This window comes from Mauremys reevesii, linkage group 11 (assembly GCF_016161935.1).
Source record: "Mauremys reevesii isolate NIE-2019 linkage group 11, ASM1616193v1, whole genome shotgun sequence".
Lineage (NCBI taxonomy): Eukaryota > Metazoa > Chordata > Testudines > Geoemydidae > Mauremys > Mauremys reevesii.
In genome coordinates, this window is record NC_052633.1 from 44,900,995 (window position 1) to 44,925,315 (window position 24,321).

The 24,321-nt window shown below is 42.3% G+C and overlaps 1 protein-coding gene across 1 annotated transcript in view; it reads left to right on the forward strand.

The window, feature by feature from the left end:
• DPP4 (dipeptidyl peptidase 4) overlaps positions 1-24,321 on the forward strand; it is a 73,186-nt gene that overhangs the window by 10,208 nt on the left and 38,657 nt on the right. The window contains exons 3-10 of the mRNA XM_039495617.1: positions 3,077-3,175; positions 3,780-3,874; positions 3,982-4,056; positions 14,237-14,289; positions 14,392-14,464; positions 16,841-16,961; positions 18,947-19,107; positions 21,139-21,242. Of these exons, the coding sequence (XP_039351551.1) occupies positions 3,077-3,175; positions 3,780-3,874; positions 3,982-4,056; positions 14,237-14,289; positions 14,392-14,464; positions 16,841-16,961; positions 18,947-19,107; positions 21,139-21,242 (781 nt within the window). The remainder of the gene's footprint in view (positions 1-3,076; positions 3,176-3,779; positions 3,875-3,981; positions 4,057-14,236; positions 14,290-14,391; positions 14,465-16,840; positions 16,962-18,946; positions 19,108-21,138; positions 21,243-24,321) is intronic.

Consider the following 24,321-nt stretch of genomic DNA (forward strand, 5'->3'; position numbering starts at 1 on the left):
GAATCATTAAATCTCTTACACTCCTCTTCCATATTCCACCTCCACGCATGTATTAAACATGACCTACATAGTTTTTTTTATTAAAAGGGCTTGTGCTCTTTTTTTGCTGCCTTATTTTGTACAAAAAAGGGCCAAAGAGGTTTTTGTCCCCTGAAAAATAATCTGAAATGGCAAATCTAGCCTTCTCTGCCTTTGCTGGAGGAGGAAGAGGTCTCAGAGTTAATGTTGGGGGTATTTTTAGCCATTAGTTAAAAGGGTTTTGAGTCTTTTTTCAAAGACTTTCTCCCATGTGTTTTCAGGTTTTTGATTTAAACCGATATTAACAGTAAGTTTTAAACAATTAGAATGAAAAATTCACTTCCCTTTCTCAGTTGATGAGGTTTCAACCCTTCTAGGTCTCCAGTCATCCATCGAGGCTTTCAGGAAAAACAGGAGAGATAGACCTGCCTTCCAAAGTTTTAGCCCTCCTTTATAAAGCACGAAGAAGCAAGGAAAGGCATAAACCAATTACTGTTTTGAGGGATAGCTCAGTGGTTTGCGCATTGGCCTGCTAAACCATGGTTGTGAGTTCAATCCTTGAGAGGGACACTTAGGGATCTGGGGCAAAAATCAGTACTTGGACCTGCTAGTGAAGGCAGGGGGCTGGACTCAATGATCAGGTATATCTCCATATATTTCTTTTGTAAGTCTCCTTTAAGAGTTAGCAAAAATTAGTTAATAGTTGGTGCTGTGAAACCTATAGAAAATACTGGTTTTGAAAGAAAGGTACTTTAATCCTTGCGCAACTGAAGTCAATGACAAACTTGCTGTTTTCTACGAATTTACTTTGCTGTTCAGTTTTAATATTGCAGCCTATTTCTGCAATGATTGCAACTGTTAGGGCACTTGGATACTGTGGGGTGAGCAGTGAATAAACTATGTAAATGTAGCCTTTATTGAAGAGGGTAAATATTAATCAGATTTTCCATTATTTTTATATATTATATAATTATATTATAGTTCCATTATAATTATATATTATAATCAGTAAGAGTTTTATGACTTAATTACTATTTTTCAAAAGTAGAAATTCTGCACTGGATGTTTTATTGCTCCTATGTGTTTCATTTGAGCCATTTATGAGAGTTGGGTTTGTTAACCATTTAACAGAAAGTAAATGATACACTCTACAAGGATATATGAACTTTAATAACATTTGCTATTATAATGTGTGGTTTCATATTCAATACAGAAACAACTTTACATAAAAGTAATTTTCCAGGTCAGACAGCTCTGCATCCAGTCATGAAGGCTAAGTGGTGAGGTGGTTGTCTAGATCCCATGATCCTAGTCCCTCTAGGGGCTAGTAATGGAAAAACTCCCATTTACTTCATTGGTGAATGGCTAGTCCCTAGAGGGAGACCAGAACAGAGTGGTTGGGTCTTAAATCATTAACTTTATCAGTTGTAGTATATACTGTATTTCAAATGCTAAGCTATACAGGAGCTCAAGTACCTCTGGGACCAGCTCAGTGACTCTGAGCCAGAGCTGTTCACTGCTAAGCAAAGGGACTGGGTTTGAATTCCAAACTCAGGGCTTGTCTACACAGTCCTCCCCCCCCCCCGCCTTTGGACTATGGGGGCGTGAATGCAGTGTGCACTAGCGTGCTGCGCTGTAACTCCCCTGTGTGGACTCTGCAGGTGTGAATTAAAAGTTACCTTGTTCATGTTAATGTTTTAATTCATGCTTGCAGCATCCACACAGGGAAGTTACAATGCAGTATGCTAGTGTGTGCTACAGTTCACACCTACATAGTCTGAACTGCATGGCCACGTAGACATAACCTCAGTTCTTCCTGAGGCAGTGGGGACAGGAAGTGCTGTAAGCACTAGGGATGAATGAAAAGGTTGACATTCAGATTCAGTGGTCCTGTTGTTCATATCATATTTGGGAATATTTTGACTTGGAAAAAATGCATAGGCTGGGAAATCCTTGCATGATGTGAAGTAGGAAACACAAGGTGAGTGGATGATGCACAAAGATACAAATAAGGTTAAGCACTAGTTGTAGTCCTCTGCACTGAGGGTATGTCTACACTGGTGCTGGAGGTATAATTTCATCCAGCTAGCATGCTAAAAATAGTGGTGTGAGAAGTGGGAGTGTTTAACATCTCCAAACATGATCCCGTCTCAAACCCTAGGTATGTACTTGGTATGTATATCCTATCACTTGCACCGCTGTGGCTACACTTCTATTTTTCATGTGTTAGCTCTATTAGAGCTACTGTGGGTATGTCTGTCTGAGCCAGAAGTTATACCCCTAGCTCCAATGTAGAGATACCCTAAATGGTAACAGGCCTCAAGCCTTGTGTGCCTGCTCCCTTACCCTCAAGGATATAGGGAATAAAAATAGAGGGCTGAGTGTGGGTGTGTCTCAAGAGACATGGGTTAAAGTGTGATCCTCAGCATACAAATGGGGTGCTGAGTTATGTGCTACTATTTTGGTCCTTACTCTTTCTACTCAGCAGGAATACAATGGTAGCTTACAAACCACACTCATATTGATGCAGAATCCCATTAATCTTGCTTCCTGATCTGCCCATCACTTTTTACCTTGTGCTTGTGCATCTGCGCTGTGCAGGATCAAGCCCATAATTGGTGTCTAAAGCAGGTAATGGTCAAAGTAAAGAAGACAGCAGTGAATCCCAAGAGTACTCACAGAGGGGAGGAAAACTAAGGTTGGCTCTTTCTCTTTTTAATAAGTATCTTCACCTTTTATAAGAGAGCCGTAATTTCTCTGCCCTGCCTATGTCTTCTCTGCCACAGAGGTGAGTGCTTTTACAGGGAGATAACTATTGCACATTATCTCACTGTAAAATCCTTGTGGAAACAAGGCACCTGGGGCTTTTACCTCAAGGGCAGTACTATAGCCCCTGTTGTTTTACTATGAAGTAAACCAACTACAGTGCCTGGTCTCCACTAGAATTTTACACAAGGATAGTTAATGTGCTAGTAAACCTGTAGCAAAGACGCACCTATTTTTAGCTTTGGCTGGGTAGGTCACAGCAATATCCACATCTTCCTTTTCTTTCTTCCAGCTGCAGGTACCACGTCAGACCCGCGTAGAACATTTACCTTACAGGATTATTTAGATGGTGACATTAGATACAAAACATATAATTTACAATGGATTTCAGGTAACCAATCTGTGTTGATTGAATGTTCTCTCTGCCTACCTCTGATATTTGATGCTCATGTTAAGGGCAGGCTGTACTTACCTAACTGCTCAGAGGTAGCTACTATGTAGAGGAAAAGTCTGAGTGTTTTTAGGTTGCTGTTGTAGAATGATGCCAATAATACTAAAAGCAGAATGAAAATAATTGAAAACATTGCACCCTTCAGGCATGTCCCTGTGTTGCTGATGATGTGGAGGCACATCTCCCCCTGGATGCCAGAAGAGCACATCTGCTGTTTCACCCTTCTATAGGGAATAACACACTCCTCCCTGTGCATCCACCCTACTCCTTGGGTCAGTGAGGGGAACTGGAGGAGATGGAGCAAGGCTCCTCTCCCTTTTGTTGTGCTGAGTTCCCCAGGGGAGTAAGGTGGGAGCAGACCCCGTGCTCCTCTGAACATAGGGACTGCACTTCTTACTGGCTTCTGTGACTTGTGTCCCTTCCCATTACATAAAGACCCAGAGTTTTGAATTGTTCTGTTTTAGATAGTTAGCTTTATAAATAATAAATGTTAAGAAACGTTTTCATTTATTGTTGCCCAGTGACATTTCTCTTGTTCTTTTAGGAAATCAATACCTGCACAAAACCGCTGACAATGACATTGTGCGTGTAAATGCTGAGGATCAAGCAATCTCAGAAGTTCTGAAAAATAGCACATTAGTATGTTTGCTCACATACTGTATATCTCAGACTTTGGGGAAAGTACTGCTGCATGTTTCTCTATATAGTCAATGTGTGATGTTTTTTCTCTTTCCTTTTGTTGATAGGCCACATATGGAGCTACCACAGCTATATTATCTCCTGACCAAAAATTTGCTCTTCTTCAATACAACTATGTGAAGGTACTAGCATGCTTTTTCTTTTTTCATGCCTATTGTATTTTATGGAAGCACTAAGAGAAAAAGAGAGATGGGAAAGGAAGAGAACTCTCACTTCCCAAAATTTGAATTCATTTTAAACTTTTGGTTGCTGCAGACAGATATAATAGGCAGGGCTGGCAGCACCACGTATTAAAGTTGTCCAACACATCCCACTGTAAGATCCAGTTTTCAGTTGCTTATAACTTCGCCAAACTTTGCAGTTTTTGCTGAAGATTTCCATGCCAAGTGTCTGCTTCAGGCTCAGTTCTGAAAAATTTCAACCAAAATGGTCCACCCATTTCTGAGAATATGGTCATGGAGATATGTTGTTTTGCCCATGTTAAAAAAAAATTCTGGTGACCTTTTCTTCGAGAAATGCTAGCACCCCTGTGCTTTGGAGCAAGGATTTGAAATTTGGCATGGGGGTGGCCTTTGTGTCAGGGATGTGCCTTTTTCTGTTGCTGTGAAATTGCACCCAAATTTGGCCAAGTTATAAGCCTCTGAAAAATTGCAGGTTGCACTTGCTTAAGAGACTGCTTAGGTTTTAGCGGCGAAAATCTCTGAAGATTCCATTCTTTCACTGAGAATGCTCAAGCCTCTCAGAGCTCTTCATGCTGATTAGACTGCACATACGCCATCCCCACAGACTGACCGAACATGCCACCTCCAGCCCAAGACAGCAGGGATGAAGCTGGACTTTTCCTGTAATGGCTGCTCTACGTTGAGCTGGGGCCAGGCAGTAGAAATCCGATCAAGGAGCCTGTCTCGCCATGCTTTCAGTGAACCCCCTTCCTGATATGTCCCTTCATGCTTCAACCAACATTCCAGGGGACATGCGTCCATGCTGATGACGAGTTCTGCTTGATAACAGTCCAAAGCAGTACTGACCGATGCATGTTCATTTTCATTATCTGAGTCAGATGCCACCAGCAGAAGGTTGATTTTTCTCTTTTGGTGGTTCAGGTTCTGTAGTTTCTGCATCAGAAGACTTCTGAAAACATGCTCCACACCTTATCCCTCTCAGATTTTGGAAGGCACTTCAGATTCTTAAAGCTTGGGTCGAGTGCTGTAGCTATCTATAGAAATCTCACATTGGTATCTTCTTTGCCTTTTGTCAAATCTGCAGTGAGTGTTCTTAAAATGAACAACATGCGGGGTCATCATCCGAGACTGCTATAACTATAAATTTTATGGCAGTGTGCGGGTAAAACAGAGCAGAGGACATACAATTCTCCTGCAAGGAGTTCAGACACATTTTTAATTAACGCATTATTTTTTTAATGAGTATCATCAGCATGGAAGCGTGTCCTCTGGAATGGTGGCTGAGGCGTGAAGGGCCCTACGAATATTTGGCATGTAAATATCTTGCAATGCTGGCTACAAAAGTGCCATGCAAATGCCTGTTCTCGCTTTCTGGTGACATTGTAAATAAGAAGCGGGCAGCATTATCGCCTATAAATGTAAACAAACTCGTTTGTCTTAGCAATTTCCTGAACAAGAAGTAGGACTGAGTGGACATGTAGGCTCTGAAGTTTTACATTGTTTTGTTTTTGAGAGCAGTTATGCAACAACAAAAATCTACATTTGTAAGTTGCATTTTGACAACAAAGAGATTGCACTACAGTACTTGTCTGAGGTCAATTGAAAAATGCTATTTCTTTTACCATTTTTACAGTGCAAATATTTGTGTTAAAAAATAATATACACTTTGATTTCAATTACAACACAGACTACAATATATTTGAAAATGTAGAAAAACATCCAAAATATGTAATACATTTCAATTGGCATTCTATTGTTTAACAGTGCGATTAAACCTGCGATTAATTTTTTTGAGTTAATCATGTGAGCTAACTGCGGTTAATCAACAGCCCTATTGTGAAGTACTCAGATAATATAGTGATGAGCACCATAGAAAATAACATGAAGAAATTAATACTTCTGTCTTCAGAACAGGGTTTGAAGACAGTGCCATAAATAAGGCATGTAGACACATTGAACAATGAAGAGAAAACAAAATATTGAATAGCTGCTCATTAAGTGAGCACTGTCCTTACTGTGCACAGAATGTGGAAAAAATAGTGTGTGGACATGCAATTAAAGACTGTATTGTAATGCACACACAAAGGGGCTAAATTAAAGTTCTTCGAGAGATGTCCATGTGGGTGCTCCGCTCCAGATGATGGTGCATCCCTGTACCTGTGCTCAGAGAGTTTTCCAGCAGTGCCTATAGGGGTCATGCACGTGCGGTACCTGCCTTGCGCGCCATTGGCACTTCATTGAGTGTGCATGCAACATGGACACGTCAGTTCTTTCTCAACCATCCCTGGCCTGAGATGGAGCTCAGCAGTCCTGTTGAAAACCTTTGTTTCTACTAGATAAGTTTAGATAAATTAGTGAGTTAGGATAGTTTAGATACATTAAGTTTCAGTTATTAGAGTTACGTCCCCTCCTGGAAAAAATTATTTCCCTATCCCTTAGTATAGTTAGTATTAGGTTAGAAAAATGCCTGGTTCACCAGGATTTAAAAGATGCACAACGTGCAGAGAGGTGATGCCTGTGTCAGATGGACACGTAACAAACAGAAAGCCAGGGCATGCAGGGATAGAGATCTGAGACTGAAACTCATCTTGATGGAGAATTTAAGTCATTAAGACCAGCCTCCAACCCAAGGACGTATCTCTTCCCGGCATAGGTTACCAGTCTCTTCACTGCCAAGGTCTACAAAGACCAAAAAATCCTCAAAAAACCGGCCACCCTCTTTGCCTCATAGAGAGCAGACCAACACAAAACGGTCACCGACCAAATTGCTCCGATCGGTGCTGGCTGTACTATGGTTCAGCACCTATCACACTCTAGGCACCTCTGCACTGTCCACGTGGCGGCCGCTGCTAGAACCCAGTGCTCCAGTGTGGACTCTAAGGGCTGTAAGCTGCTCATCTCCACTACGACACTGTTAACAGCGCTAAAGGAGACGACACCAACAACCACTCCTATTTCCATGCCGCAGCCTTTGCTGCTAGCGCAATGGCACCAACGCAAACTGCACTGGCGCTGGCTCAGCACATTGCGCTCCTGACGCAATTGGCACCTCACTCTTCGGCTCCGAGGCTCTTGGCACCATGCCACTTTCTTCCTCAGAAGGATCTGTTGGTCTCCTTGACCCTGGAGTCCTCTCTCTTAGGCACTGATGTCTCACAGGGGTCAGCGGTACCACTGCAACAGTTATCTCCGATAGCATCACAGTTCTTGAGTGATGACAATGAGGAGGTTGAAGGAATATTCTCCCCTCACCATTCCTCCCCAATCAGGACACCTACGGCTACTGGATCACTATGATCACAGTCCACATATGCGCACAACATGCCACCATGGTATGGTCACCCATGGATGGGACTACCCATGCCCTTCCCTGGTCACTGGCCATACTGGAATCGCTTGGGGTCTTACAGAGTGCACTACAGCAGGCACCTCAGCCCGCATAGGGAAGATACCAGATTCCCCACCTCTACCCTCAAAGACCATAGTGACCAAGACAAGAGATGAGCCTGTGGCAGAGTAGGAAGAGGACACAGCTCCAGACATCTCTCCAACCAGCAACAATTCATCCTCCTCACCGGACAAGGCTATTATGCCTCCACCCCCCCCAATCATCACATATGACTTTATCCACTTCCAAGATTTATTCAAAAGAGTGGCCATTGAGCTCAAAACTGCTCTGGAGGAAGTGCCAGAAACTCATCATGAGCTAACAGATATCTTGCAGACACCTTCTTCCTCAAAGATAGCATTGCCAATCAATGGGGCTATCATGGAGCCCGCCAAGATGGTATGGCAAACTCCAGCCACCATATCTCCAACCTGCAAAAGGGCAGACAGAAAATATTATGTTCCGCTGAACGGACTGGAATTTTTATTTACACACCCGGCACCCAACTTGCTGGTAGTGGAAGCAGCCAACCAGAGGGGCAAACAACACCACTTTTGGTCCATGCCCTTTGATAAAGAAAGTAAGAGGTTGGACCTATTTGGCGGCAAGTACATTCTTCCTCCATGCTTCAATTCAAAGAGGCAAATTACGTGGCACTACTTGCCAAATACGACCACAGAAACTATGGAAAGTTTATGAACTTTATTAATGAGATTACGGAGAAGAGACAACAATTTAAATTACTGGTCTCCAAAGGACAAATGATTGCACACATGGCTCTACAGGCCTCACTGAATGTTGTTGTTGTTGCTGACATGGCTGCCAGGTCCATCACTGTAGCTGTGGTCATGTGATGAGCCTCTTGGTTTAACTCCTCAGCATTCCCATGGGAAATACAGAATACAGTCAAAGATCTCCCCCTTGATGGAGAAAAATTGTTTGCAGCCAAAACCAATGAGGTACTGCACACTATGAAGGACTCACAGGCAACTCTCCAGTCCCTTGACATTCATACACTTGCCACAAAAAGGAGACAATATGGTATCAACCATATCCAAGGAATAGATACTCAACATTCACACAGCAACACCGGAGGCTTTATGAACAACAACAACAATGACAAAGACAGAGACCACAATGACACTTACCTCCAGAACCAGTGGTGTCTCATCCTCCTTCCTCTAAGCAACACATTTGAAGGCTTGGTCGAGGCTCTTGAAAACCTCTTCCACATTTCAGTGCTTACACCATCCATCCATCTATTTGGAGATTGTTTTTCTTCCCCATTCCTGCCCAATGGGCCAAACATGGATGAATGAAAAATGAAAGATATATATATATGGCTACAAGATTCCTTTTCTGCCCATACCCCCAGCCACCTCACTCTCTCTCTCTCTCTCAGGACCTCTCTCATGAATTGCCATGTTGAAGAAGATAGATCATCTCCCCCTTAGGGGGGGAAACTGTTGTCTGCAAACATATAGAACACATTATTCCCACTTTTTTTTAACAAAAAAAAAAATGGGGATGGTGACCCTCCTCTCCCTCTCTCAGACGAGAACAGTTCATGATGAGAAAGCAATTCATGATGATGATCTAACAAACAATACCCAGCGCTGGAGCAAGGGGACTGGTTTTCAGCCCTAGACCTGCAGGATGTTTATTTTCATGTTATGATACACCCCACCCAAAGGCGTTTTCTGAGATTTACTTTGGACACAGACCACTATCAATACAAGGTTTTACCTTTCGGCCTCTCAACAGTACCTCGTGTTTTCTTAAAGATCCTCTTGGTAGTAGCAGCGCACTTGAGAAAACAAGAAATAATAATATTCCCTTACCTGGACAACTCTTTCTTGAAGTCACATACTCGATCAGATGCCATTCGCTCTACCCGCACGCCGATAGATTGTTTACAGTGTCTCAGTTTACAAATAAACAAAAATAAACTGACAATAGAACCAGCTCAACATTTAGAATTCATTGGTGCTTATCTCGACTCGGTGGCAGTGAAAGTGTCACTTCTACGAGACAGATTCAACACGATAAAGACACTCATATCCACAGTGCGGAACAGCCCACAGGTCACAGCCCACATATGCCTACAACGTTTTGGTCAAATGTCAGCGTACATGTTTGTGGTGAGACACTCACCTGCACTACATGCACATGTGTTGCCTGCAAGGATGACTAGTAACTGTCTACAGACCAAAAAAGCTAAGGTTAAACATACAATTAACAATGTCCCCCAAGATCAAGGACTCACTGACCTGGTGGACTCAACCACACAACCTGTGCCTGGGGATCCCATTTACACAAGATTCTCCATCACAGGTGATCACAGTGGATACCTCCCTCATAGGGTGGGGAGCACATATGCAACATCACACAATTCAGGGATTATGGTCACAGCTGAGACAAGGCTACACATAAACCTGCTAGAACTTTGTGTTGTCTGCAATGCCTGCCTCCACTTCCTACCATTCATAAGGAACCAGAACATAAGAGTAATGATCAACAACATTACTTACATGTTCTGTATAAACAAGCCAAGAGGGAGCCCGATCATACTCATTATGTACCAAGGCTATGAGACTCCACAATTTGTGAATCCAGAACAATATCCACACCTCAGCTTCCTACCTACCTGGATTGCAGAACACCAGGGCAGATGAACTCAGCAGACATTTCCCCCAAGACTACGAATGAGTATTAAACGACGTGATACTGGAATATATATTTTGAAAATGGGGCCACCTGCAAATAGATCTATTTGTGAATGCCTGCAACCAAGTGCCTGAGGTTCTGTTCCAGAGCAGTTCTGGGAAGGTGATTAATGAGGGACGCATTCCTGACCACATGGAACACAGATCTCTTCTATGCATTCATGCATTACTTCTACCCAGAGTAATATAGAAAATAAGGACCGACAAAGCCAGAGTCATCCTAATATCCCACACGTGGCCAAGACAAGTGTAGTATCCGTACATAACACAGATGTCAGCATGTGCCCCAATCACTCTCCTGCTCCAGACGGACCTGTTAACACAACGAGAGGGTCAGATGCAACATCCGAACATAGCGATGCCACGCCTGAAAGCATGGCTCCTCTATGGTTCTCTAATGGTGAACTAAGCTGTTCTGAACAGGTCCAGTGGGTACTACTCCACAATAGAAAACATACTACACGTAACACCTACCTACAAAAGTGGAAGAGATTTACAGCCTGATGCACCGCCAGACAAACCACTGTAACACCTGCACTCTTCCATTGATCTTAAACTACCTCCTGGAATTAAAACAATCTGGCCTCACCATTAGCTCCATAAAGGTACACCGCATGACTATCACTGCCTTTCACCAAAACATCGGTGACACTACAATATTTGCTCACCCAATCAGCAAGCGATTCCTCAGGGGCATTCAGACCATCTATCCAGATGTGAGACCATCAACACAACCCTGGGACCATGCTAGGAGGGCACTTCTATACAGTCACCTGGAGTGGAGCACCTCTGGGGACATCTCTCAAACAAGAAGAGAAGGTTATTCACCTTGTTCTTTGAGATGTGTCCCCTTGTGGGTGCTCCACCCTCCTTCCCTCTACTTCGAGTTTAAAGCAGAGTCTGTGGTAGAGAAGGAATTGAGGAGTCTGGGTCACGTGCATGCTAGATGAAGTGCCAGTGGTGCATGAGGCAGGCACTGCACGACCCATACAGGCACTGCTGCAAAACTCTCTGAGCAAAGGGGCAGGGATGCACCATCACCTGGAGTGGAGCACCCACAGGGACACACATCTCGAAGAACCTCAGTTACTACACAAGGCGAGTAACCTTCTCTTGTACAGGCAGCCAGAGTTCTGACATTTCCTAAATGTTGAGTGCTCAGTTTTGCAACATTAATGATATTTCTTTAATGTAAGGTGTGTGTGTGTAATAATGTATAGGGATAGATTTTCAACTTTGCCAGTAGAAGCTTGACACAGAAGGTGAGGGAGCCATTCTTTGCCCCTACCCTAGCATGAATTAGAATAGCCATTTTGCACACTGATTATGGTCACTGAAGGAATATATCTCAGTTTGTGATAGATGGAATGCATTTCTCTCCAGTCAATCCCCCTGCCAACCCCTTCCGCATCACCTAACATGTCCCTACACTATCTCTATGTCTCTGAGAATTCCCCCAAACTCTGGGCTTCCCCTGCAGGAAGCTTATGGGAAGGTATCACCTGAGCAGCACCAAGGGAACATATTGGGGCAGAGAATCTGTCCCATAATGTGTGTGCTGGCTGACAAAAAAAAAAATTAAAGACATGCCTGTATTCTGAAGGACTCAGTGGGTGGTAACTTATACAGTATGCAAATAGTAGATGATTTTCTCACAGAGCTCTTTCCACATGGTCTGAATTTTTGAACAATGAATGCCTTTTATAGCGTACAAACTGCAAATCTCTGCAAACAATCATCTGTTCTTACACTTTTATGAGTATGAATTACATTAACCAGACATATGAACTATCTTGCTAGGGATTTTACTTCTCTAGTATTCTTAAACACATGAAAATCCAGCCAATTATTCAATGCTATTTTGTTTTTACCAGAATCCTGTATTTCTATGCTTCCTTTTCGATTGTACATTAAAATTTAACTTTTCACTATTTTTTTCTGCAATGTTAGCCGTCGTAACATGCCTCCTTGCTTAGTAATCACATTAGACATACCATATATTCATGATTTATTGGTGTGTGCTGTTTTGTTTTCTGTTGTCATAAAAGTTAACTTCTGTATACCAGAAGCTAGTCTTTAAATTCTTGTACAATAGGGCCATTGAAAGGTATGCATCATATTAACCCTTACAATGCTGGCATTTCCCAGAGTGGCAATGAAATGACTGTTTAGTTCGTATTAGAGTTAGGTCTGAAGCACAAAAACAGGATGCAGTTTTCAAACCACCCTTCCCCCCAAAAATTGCAGTGGTCTTTGGATACAGGGTTTTTGTTCAGGATTCATCTCTACTTACCTCTTTTAGTTTAGTCTTTTAATCTGATTGATCTAATCAGCATTTTTATGGTACCTATCACTGTAGAATTTAATCACTTCAAATGGATCACAGCAATACAGTGAAATCCATCCTGAAGAGATTAGAAAATGCCAGCATTGTAGGGGTTGACATGATGCAAAACTCTCAGGGGTTAGGTTGGTAAAGGATTAAAAGATGAGCTTCTGGAATAGAGAAATTAACTTTTATAACAACAACAACAACAAAAAAAACCCTAACACAAATCAATAAATCATGAGGACATGTACATCTATTATATAATAGCCAGGTGGCCAGTAAGCATCAAGACGTGTGCAAAGTTAGAAAAAACCTTTTTGACTGAATGAGAACTTATAAGGAGTAAATTATTTAATAGTCTGTGGCTATAGAACAATTATTAAACATCATAGAGTGTATTGTAGCCAGGGGCGGCTCCAGGCCCCAGCACGCCAAGTGCGTGCTTGGGGTGGCCTCCACGGGGGGCGCTCTGCTGGTCGCCGGGAGGGCGGCAGGCGGCTCCGGTGGACCTTCCGCAGGCGTGCCTGCAGAGGGTCCGTGGGTCCTGTGGCTTCAGTGGAGCATCTGCAGCCAAGCCTGCAGGAGGTCCACCGGAGCCGCGGGACCAGCAGACCCTCCGCAGGCACGTCTGCGGGAGGTCCACCGGAGCCGCGGGACCAGCGACCAGCAGAGCACCCCCCGTGCTGCCGTGCTTGGGGTGGCGAAATGGCTATTGCCACCCCTGATTGTAGCATATTGGTTTTGTAAATAGCTACTGTTTTCCTTTGTTTTACTGGAAAAATAACATAACAGTAAATGCATTATTAAATAGCATGATGGATGGAGCATAAGAACTGTCATGCTGGATCAGATCTATTGGCCACCTACTTTGATATCCTGCCAGACAAGATCCCTGTATAGGGTGAGGGAATAGGATGGTACACAGGGATCCCAGATAGGATCCCTTGAGCCCCATATACCATCCCATTCCCTCACCCTACTCATACACCCCCACTGGAACTACATGAAGCTAGATCTCTGCAGACTGCAACAGGCAGAAGTGAGGGATGGGATGGATTTCTATGAAAATCTAGTGGGAAATATAACAACTTGGAACTGTTACCTCTTCCTCGTTGAGCTGCTACACAAGTCATTCCTGGGGGGCAGAGGGACCCTGAAACAGCTGAATGCTTAGTGAAGTAGCATGGCATTGAAGGACGAGTGCCAGAGAAACAGCAGAGGTACTAATCTGACAGTGGGACTCAGGGAAGTTGCAGGGCTGCTCCAGTCTCTGCATTGAAGACTTGCTTCAGTATTACTACAGACCTCTAGTGATGGAAGGGATCATACCTCGCCTGAACTGCAGTCCCCCAGTTCCCTAGATCTCTCTATCTCTGATCTTAATCAGTGGTCATCACTTTGGTATCTGGGCAGCTCCCACCAAAGAGGATGACTTAAGGAAAGCTCAAGATGAACCTTGCAGAGTTTTCTTTCTGCAGCTTCTCCTGCCTTTTCCGTGGGTGAGGACAGTCTGGCCCATTGGTTGTCACCGGTGCATGTTGGTTGTGTTCACCCCTCCCAAATGGGAGTCTGAGGCGGTGTCAGATATTATTGCCAGTAACTCATAACACATTCACAGGACTCCTAAAGTCAGTCATGGTGATCTAGTTTCTCAATATAAAAATGATTCTTTTGCAGCTCTGGAGGCATTCATACACGGCTTCATACCACATCTATGATTTAAATACAAGGTCAGTAGCTGTTACAGAAAAATCATATAGTATGAAACCACATTGCAATGAAATGACATTCCACTGATTTGTCTTTCTTATATACTTTTTGTTTTTCCCTAGTTCCTTAGTAACTGAGAACCTACTGCCTAATGATACCCAATACATATCCTGGTCACCTGTTGGTCACAAACTGGTTAGTAAATAGAAGTGTAATGAAATTTCTGCAGTGTATTTCCAATACCACTGTCACACTTTCTGGGGTGGCTCATGACCATGAGTGCCTATCTCAGGGCAGACTGTCAAGAGCAGGGCAGATACTCCAAACTTGTGGTATGTTCTATAATTAGATTTCACCAAGCCAGCAACAAATGTGAACTCCTAAAGTATTACAGTAGTCTGATGATGGAGTCACAGACAGTCCCCGTAGACACGCCAGTCTATTTTGTCACCCAGGCAAACTGGACTATGTGATAGATTGTCACTTACACCAAAAATGACAACACATTCAGGTTACACCCAGTCCTCAGACACCAGTCAATAACCCAGGTCAATTTGCATCCTAGCTGTCACACCAAAGACAACACTGGTAGCCAAGTCTACTGTACACTAACTAAAAGTTTGTTAGCTAGAAAAAAGAAATGAGCGTGATAGAGAGGATAAGCAGGTAAAATATATATACAGATGAGTTGCAGTCTATAATTTGAAATGGTAGGAGAGAGATAGTAACCTGCCAGTTTCCCAAAAGTCTCTCAGGGCTATCCATAGTAACTATGGGGGTCTCTGTCTTCTCATTCAGTTACTCTGCCCTGTTAGAATCCAAACAGTTCAGAGGTGAAGATTTTTTCCCTGTGTCCATACTTATAGCTTCTTCTCACACAAAACTAGCTGACAGGGTCACTACCCATGTGGGTTTTTACTTTGATGATGGAGAGTGAGGAATTCATTTAGTCTTTGATCTCCAATCATCACCCACAAAGACCACTTGCTTTACTTTTCTGTCAACGTTTTTCTTTTGCATTCCACAAGGCTTCTTTCTCATTTGTTGGGTTATTTAGTTAGAGGGGTATACACAATGTAAATGTTTGCTATTACATTATAAGAAGATACAGATAAGAGAAAATGAAGTATGTAGAGTCCCATTAGTTTTTGTGAAGTTTAAACACTAAATACGTTCTAATACATTTAACAATCACTTTGATCTACATAAATACACAAGTGAATTGTCCTGGCTTCCAGATCTGCTTTTGTAAGCATTCAGGGAAGCCTGGGGCTTTGGCATGAGTTGGCATCTAGTCTGCTAGCATCACAACCACAGTATGGATGTCATCATAGAGGGGTGATGGCCACATTTAGCACAGATTTGTGATGATGGGTTTTTTTCCATTGCTGCAGAAAAAGGTCAGATAGTTCCTTTAAAGTTACTGTTGCTGTTGGAAGCATTGCAATGCCCTAGTGATTTTTCTGAGCAATAGTTCTCTAAATAGTGGAGGCTTTGGGCCCATCTATACAGTCACATAGGAGACCTTGCTACAAAACAGCAGAAAGTAATACCCCACTCCAGCGCTATTGCTTGCCAATAAACTGTGTGCTTTCTCAGGGTCAAATTCTCATCCTCTGAGTAAAGCCTGAGTAAACGATCTTTAATTGGGGGTGGGGGCTATACAAGTGTCAGGGGGACAGAATCCTTCCTGACCCCAAATCAAAACAGGATGTAGAGCCATTGTTCAAAGACTGCAGCTACTGTCCGCAGCCTCTAAGTTTTCGTAGCAGCTGTGGTCTATAATGAATTCCTTACATGGAGTGTTGGTCTGTGGAGTCCCTACCCTGTATCTGAGGTACTTGCTCCCATGACAAGCTAAACAGCTAAGTAGCCATTGTGCATTCTTGTTGGCTGTGTCTTGGGCCTAGAAATGCTGAATAGCACATCTTACTTTATACAGAGCTCCTGAAAAACAACAGGGTCCTGCCTGCTGTAAAAAAGTTGTCAAAGGAGTGCACCATCCTTACAAACCTTACAAGATAACTAAGACCCTTGCCAATGTTTTATCAAAGAGCTTACAGCTTCCACTGTCAGACTGGTGACAGTGTAGCTGAGTGAATAGAATACTGTACTACAACTCGGGAGATCTACATTCTACTCCTGGCTTGGCCTGCTGGGTGACCTTAAGCAATTGACTTTACCTCATCTGTAAAATGGGGGATGATACTGATCTCCTTTGTAAAGCGCTTTGAGATCAACAGATGGAAAGTGTTATAGATGCACTTATCTCTTGATAATTAGCAACACCTGATGATTTATTCCCCCAGGTCTCTGTTCATGACCATAGGCCAGATCACTCACTACTCCAATGTTTTCTATTACTAATTAATTTAATACTAATAAATATGTTTTTATTTAAGTACCTGCATTGTATTTGGTGAAATGTAACTGTCGAAGACAATCTCTGCCATCTGAAAGAGCGACAAATAAGACAGTGGGAAGGGAATAGGAAGGAACTCTGTGACTTGTTCTAGCATTGCATTCTAACAGTAACTATTGTAATAACTAAGATTTTGAGGTTTTTTACAGGCATATGTTTGGAATAATAACATTTACATAAAAGAATCACCAGGTGTGTTGAGTGTGCAGATCACCTCAAATGGAGAAGAAAATAAAATTTTTAATGGAATAGCTGACTGGGTGTACGAAGGTAATTACCTACATATTTTACCTTACAAGAAAACGTAGAAACTTATTTGTTAGTCTGTTTAAAATATGTAAAAATAAATACATGGAGAAAAAAAGCATCTTAAATGGTATCACCACCTAGCTTATACTATATAGAACGTGTCAGCCACAGAAATCAAAATGCTTTAAAAAGGAAAGTGGGTATCATGATACCTGTTTTGCAGATGGGGAAACAGAGGCACAAAGATGTGTAATGACTTGATTAATGTCACATGGCAGATCAGTGGTACATCTAGGCATAGAATCCTGGTCTTGTGCTTTCTAGGCCAGTTCATTATCCTATGGACCAGGCTAACATGGAGGCAGTGTTGCCTAGTGCAGTGTTTTCCAAACTTGGAATGCCACTTGTTTAGGGAAAGCCCCTGGCAGGCCGGGCCGGTTTGTTTACCTGCTGAGTCCACAGGTCCAGCCGATCGCGGCTCCCACTGGCCACGGTTCGTTACTCTGGAAGCAGCGGCCAGCACATCCTTGGCCTACGCTGCTTCCAGCAGCTCCCATTGGCCTGGAGCTTTCCCTAAACAAGCAATGTCCCAAGTTTGGGAAACACTGGCCTAGTGGGTAAAGCACTGGACTGGGAATAGGACCTTATGAGTTCTATTCCCAGATCTTCCATTGGCCTGCTGGGTGACCTTGGTCAAGTCACTTTCCTGCTCTGTTCTTCAGTTTCTCCATCTGCAAAATGGAAGCAAAGCACTTTGACAACTATGGATGAAAAGTTTTATAAAAAAGCTTGGTATTCTTGGAAATGAAAAGCCTACATGTTAAAATATAGTAATATAATAAATGAAGTGTTTACCAAAATATTTGGCTTGCTCTGCCTCTACCCCATGGGTGGTGTAGGGATAGAGCTAGACCTCTGAATTGTTCCCATAGTCTCAGCTTTCATTTAAAAAAAAATCTATCCATTATCCTTATGAAGAGAATTTTCAAAACGTGAATGTAATCAATGCAGAGACAACTGTCTGAATTTGTAGAAAGCCTGAAATAATGGCAGTGAAGTGTGAACTTCCCCTTCACTTCAGTGAGTACTGACTCGTATGTGTGCCAAGGGTACTTAAAATGTCAACACTATTAACTATTTTGCTGATAATCGAAGAGTGTTGGAAAGGAGAGGAAGTCTGTTATGAAGATGTACTGTGGTGTTTTGCAAGATGTAGGTGGAGTAGGTTTGACAGATAAGCTGGGAGATAATGGAAGATTTATAAATTAAGGTGTTTAGGCCTTTCACACCACATGAAGTTACAAAGGGGCACAGCTGGTTTCATTTTTCTTAAGTGGAGCTCAGCTTTCAAAAGTTTGGGAAATACTGTATTAATAGTTTAACATTTAGTGAGGCCACGTGTGCTTGGTTTTAGTTATGGGCATTCCATTCACTGGCTGTTTGGACATACTGGGTCAAATTCTACCCTGTGCAACCATTAAAGTCAAACCAGTGAGGTCAGTGGGGTTCCATGATCGTAAATCTCTGCAGAATTCTTATTTGTTTTCTGTGTGCATAGGTTAAAACAGAAATGTATGCCAAATTTTTAAACGTCTGGCTTTACCTTCTGCTCTTGGATTTGGCAATAGATCTGCTTTACTTCCAGATAACTTGGTTACAAGATTGAAAGCTCATTTGGGAATTTTATACATCATAAAGTGATAAAGGTTTTATGTTGTTTTAAAATGCTTTTATTTTGTAAGGGGAGTGTGTGATAGATGACAGGACTAGCACCCAGTACAGATTTTTTTTTATTATTGCAGCCAGATTCAGGAACTATTACTATAAAAGGCTATTTGTTGTAAGCATTCATTTACTAGGTAATTCTAGAACCCAGGCAATTAGTCTGTACTTCAGTTGCTGAACTTCAGCATAAATCTGGGCAAAGCAAATTAGAACAATAATTCAGATGCAGAGGCCAATTTAGCAGCTATTACTTCAAAAAAACGCCTTTGCATCTCTTTCAGAGGAAATGTTTGGCACCTATTCTGCTCTGTGGTGGTCTCCAAATGCCAATTTTCTAGCATATGCAGAGTTGAATGATACAGAAGTTCCTGTTATGGAGTATTCCTTTTATGCAGAAGACACGCTGCAGTATCCAAAGACCATTAGACTCCCATATCCCAAGGTCTGTGTTATTTATTAAACATGGTTGCTCAGCAGTTTGGGGCTATTCTCTTAATCATTTAATCACTTCCTGCTGATGAAAATATTGTCTGTCTCTCCTCAACAGCTTGCTGTGATTACTCTTACTGAAGTCAACAGCATCTGGCAATGTTAACGTATTTTTATTATCTTCAGGGGGAAAAAGTCTGATTTAAGGTTTTGTTATTTCTCCAGAACCACTGAAGGGATGACAAGCAGTGATGGAGATAGTGAGGCATGCTGTTATATAGCATTATGCATAAGGGTATTGCATGGGCTTTAATTAATAGAATTCTCTCCTGCAGGCCATAGAACCTCTCCAGAGCGACAGCCACAGCCCCTGGTTGATGTGTGCCTTCCATAGAGGAAGGAGTGTTTCACAGTTACAGAGTCACTGTCCACACCTATGTCCAGGGCTGTCCTTACCCATACGCCAAGTATGCAGCTGCATAGAGCACCAGGAAATTTGGGGCACCACATTTTCCTGGTGCCCTGCACAGCTGCATGCTGCTCCAGCCCCTGCCCCACGTCTTCCCCATGGCTCCCACCCCTGCTCCGCCCCTGCCCTGCTCCGCCCCCTCCCTGCCTCTTCCCACCCCTGCTCTGCCCCAGCCCTAGCCCCGCTCCCACTCCCCTGATGAATGCAGCAGGGCTGGGCCTGCACTCACCAGCGGCAGGAAGTGCAGCGGCCCGGCCCCAGCCGCGCCGCTGGTGAGTGCTGGTGAGTGGGTCCCCCTGTCCCCCACGGGGGGGTAGCGGGAGGGAGGGCAGAATAGCTAGTGACAGCCCTGCCTATGTCCTTCTATCCTTGATACCTCAGAGCGCACCACTTCCTTCCACCAGTTCCACTGCCAGATGGCCACTGTATGCCCACAACGTAAGGAGAATTTGTCCCTTAGGTAGCAGAGTGAATGGAGGAAACCGAATGAAGGATAGCAAGGCGTAATGAATCAGAGAGGCACATACACAGAAGAAAAGCTGGTTGAACTTTATTTGGTGATGTTGACACAGGTCCAGCTGGTAACAGCAGGATAGTTGACTAATAGCATCAGGGATCCCAACTTGAATATGGCCATTAATAAGCTAAACTCAGCAGGTGTGGAATAAGGTTTGCATTTACATAGCACTTTCTGTCCACAAATCTCAAAGCAAATGTTTCTGACTGGGAGGCGAGGTGTGTGAGGATCAGGAATATTTTAGTGGTACCATAAAAAGCACCATCCCCAGTGAAATCATTGTGTCGTGTTTTGGGATGTTTCAGTCAATGGCTCCCAGGAGATTGTTTTAATTTCTCATTTGTTGTGGGTTTTGTGACCAAGTAAGGAAGGAGATACTGGTGATGTTTTTGCTGGATAAGGATCGCACCAAGGGACACAAGGTAGTGGATTTGTTTGCTTCTTCACCGAACTCCTCAGAAGTATGTGTCCCTTTTAGCATGGAATGTTGCTGGTCTTAGGAAGGATCAGCTATGAGTTTTTAACTCCAATTACTGGTATTTCTGGGTGATTATCATTTGTAGAGGAATCAATGACCTGAAAGGGATGGTGCTAACTTCTCTTAGAGGAGAGGGCATCTGCTCAGGAAATATATTGCTGTGAGATGTCAGAGCTTCCTGAATCCATGGTGAAGGGTGGTTTGCCACACATACACCCAATCTGGTAGTGGGGTTGACTATAACCCATTGCTAGAGAGCAATAAGCCCTACCCTCTGGCAGAAGTTATGGTATATTAGTAAATGAAGACAGAATGTCAAACACAATTATGGATATTTATTTTTATAAATGAAGAGATGTTTTTATTAGAACTATGTGGCTAATCTCTTAAAAAAAATAAGTGTATGTGCCCATCTGAACAGAATTGTGTTTCTTCACACAGTCTAACCTGCATGGTACTGCAGTCTCACTGCTGCTGCACTTTACAGTTTCTTTTCTGTCTTCCCTAATGTCAAGAGTATTTTTTCACTTAGAAAGTATTTATTGTCTTCAAAAATACTGTGAAACATATTCTTTTTCAGGCAGGAGCTGCAAATCCTACTGTAAAATTATTTGTTGTGAATACCCAATCTCCTCCCACTGTGAATTCCAGTGAAATTATTGCGCCAGCTAGTATAATATCAGGGTAAGTAGTTTTGATAGTATGTATGTTTTCTCTGTGAATGCCCTAGATTACTACTGTATATCACTGAGTTACATTATCACACTGCTCAGAGAGGAACAGGATTTACTGTGTAAAGCCCATGCAGAGATTATTCTTTCTAAAAATAATTTAAAGGTGATGGCATATTCCAGATTTCTTGTGCTCAGAATATGACACGTTATTGGCTCATCATATATAGTGGATCCTTCGTATAGTGAAGTCATTTCACAGAACAGCTTTACTATCAGCAGAAATTGACTATACGTGGAAATGCAATTTGCACATTACAATGCACTGAGAAAAAATTTAGAATTGTCACTCTATTTCACTGTAAGTGAAGATTCACTGTATCTGGTTTCACTGGGGGGAGATTCCATTGTGTTTTCATTGGCTCATTTTAAAGCAATACTGCTTATATTGTGAGGTAACATAGCAAAGTTCCTCTGATTAAACTTAGAATGTGTAAACCAGTAATTCTGAAAGTAAATGAAAAGTCTTATTTCTCAAAATGCCACTGACAATGTACTACTTGACATTAATTTGAGTATTCTGAAAAGAGCAACCAAGAGGATTTAACACATACACGCACAATTCTGTATCCAAAGTCTCCTGTTTCTACAATACTGTAGACTTACGGAGTGTAAGTGTCTAATGTTTACAGTAAGGATTTAGAGACAGTGAGATAGTGTGTACTGTATCACACAGAAAGATGTGATAATCTTTAGTGAAAGCAAAGTAGGCCTGTTAGTCAGGAAATAAAACAGCATCCTCTGCTGTGTTATCAAATAACTAAAGCCAGAATACAGAGAATATTCCATTCCAATCCTCACCACAGTAAAATCAACATCCTTTGTATTAACTGAATCAGTGATTGAAGCATATATCCAACCTCATGTATTTGTTTGCATTAATATATTGTTCATATATTCTTTTATAGCCCTACAATAATTCCACAAAATATTGATGATGCTAGCTAGCTCTTGAAGTTTTCTAGATAGAAGTGTAAAATAAACATCTGTTTTCAGTTTAGTTTTTAATTGGTTTCTTTGTTCTATAGAAAAATCTCCTTATCTTTCACTAGCATCCAGTGTAAGCAGAACAATACCATTCTTAGCTCAAAACAATAACATGCACACACCCTCCCAGCCTAATACAGGACCTAATTTTCTGCTGGAGTTACTCTTGTTTTATATCAGTGTAATACCATATAAATCTGGGCTAACACAATGGTGAATCTGACTCAGAATTTTCAAGAATACAGATGTCTAAGTCTGCTTAGGCTCAAATATGTTACACTTAAATTAAACCTTGATCTTGTAAGTAAGGATGTAGGAAGCACTTGACGCTGTTACAAACATCCCTCCCCATGCACAACTCCCACCTCTCTTAAAGAATTACACAATAGTGAAGTTTAATAAATAAAAGATGGTCTGCGGTTGATGTGGTGTAATGTAAAGCAATGTAAGTATTCATGGTGGGGACTGCATAGAAAACATTCTCACTGCTGAGGGAAAAGTAACTCCAAATAGTGTGGGTTTGTCACAAGTTTTCCCTGTTTTGAAAAGATAGATTTGTCCCCACTGTAAATAAACTGCCAGCTGGGGATAGAGAAAAGGATGCAGGCATTTTTTTTGGCATTTTCATTATGAGAGCGGTAACCTTTCACCCTTGTATGGCTAAATTCTGGCCCTTCATGGAGGGCTGGCAGGGGTGGGGAGTGTGCATGGCCTTACTACCCCAGGGGGAGCTCCAGGAGATATTATGCCTGCACACATTTGCCTGTGCAGTGCTGCTGAGCTCTTCCAAGGAGCGTAGTCACTTCACCAAGCTTAAAGCTGGTGCTACATGCACCTCTGTCCACTGATATCTAGTCCTGCTGGCTGGGCCCAGAGCGCTGACAGGACACGTGTTCTTTTGCAGAAGCTAGTGCATTAGCCCTAATATGATGGGGTCCTTGCCCTCTCTGAGCATGAGGATGTCTATTTTGCCTAAAGAAAACAAGGTGGAGAGAGGCTCCTTTCACCATCTGTGTTTCTTGAATGGGTCTGGCCCTCAGGATTTAGGAATTTCTCATAAATTGTAGCATTTATCCAGAGGAGGACTCTGACCATTTCTCTGAGACAGCTGCCAAAATGCTTGAAATGGCAACATTTTGCCTTTTAACATTTCTGGTGAAATTTGTGCATTTGCAGAAGGTCAGCACAAAACATGTATATCATTAAAATCCCACTTAGATCCCTGTGGCTGAGTGTTCATGTGGGATGGTTAAGTGAGATGTAAGTAATGCCCAGGCCTGTGCACAGGGATGGATTTCACCCTGTGAGACTTTCACTTTGTACCAGTGTTGGAAATGAGAAGTTTGCAGAGTGGGCGAAACACACTGTGGTAGAGGGTTGCAGGAGTTCACTTTCCAGGGAGAAAACAAGGAAGTGAAATGCAATATTTTTGCACTGCCTGACATCCCTGTAATTTGAATTAATCACATCACGATTTACTCCTCAAATATAAGAATCCATGAAAACCAGAGGTACACTCCAGCCTACCTATTGGTTGTAAAATATGTTCATTAAACAAAAAGCTGCAAAAAGTCTTTGAACAAAATGATGGTTGTCTTTTTTTTTAATTGTCTTGTCTTGTTTGACATTTACATCTTCCTGCAGAATTGTCGACTTGCTCAATTTAAAGAACAAAACCAACTTTTTAAATGGTTTTCATTACTAAATTTGGATTTCTTTCCTAACTGCCGCAGGAAACAACTGTTGGCAGCATGGGTGGCAGGAGGAGATAGAAAAGCATCAAAGGCTCCTTCTTCTAGCCATTTTCTTGTTGCAATTCCCCTGTTTTCTGTGGCTTGTGCTGTATTGCTCCATAACAGTGAAAACAGCAACATTAAAACGGAACATTAAATTTGAAACATAAAACCTGGAGTACAAGTGTCCTATGAGAACATTACAATCCACAGCCAAGTGCCATGGGCTGCGCAGCACACAAATAGAGATTTATACACTTTTTATATATATATATGTATGAATAGAACCCCTACATTGTAGTCAGAAAGTCC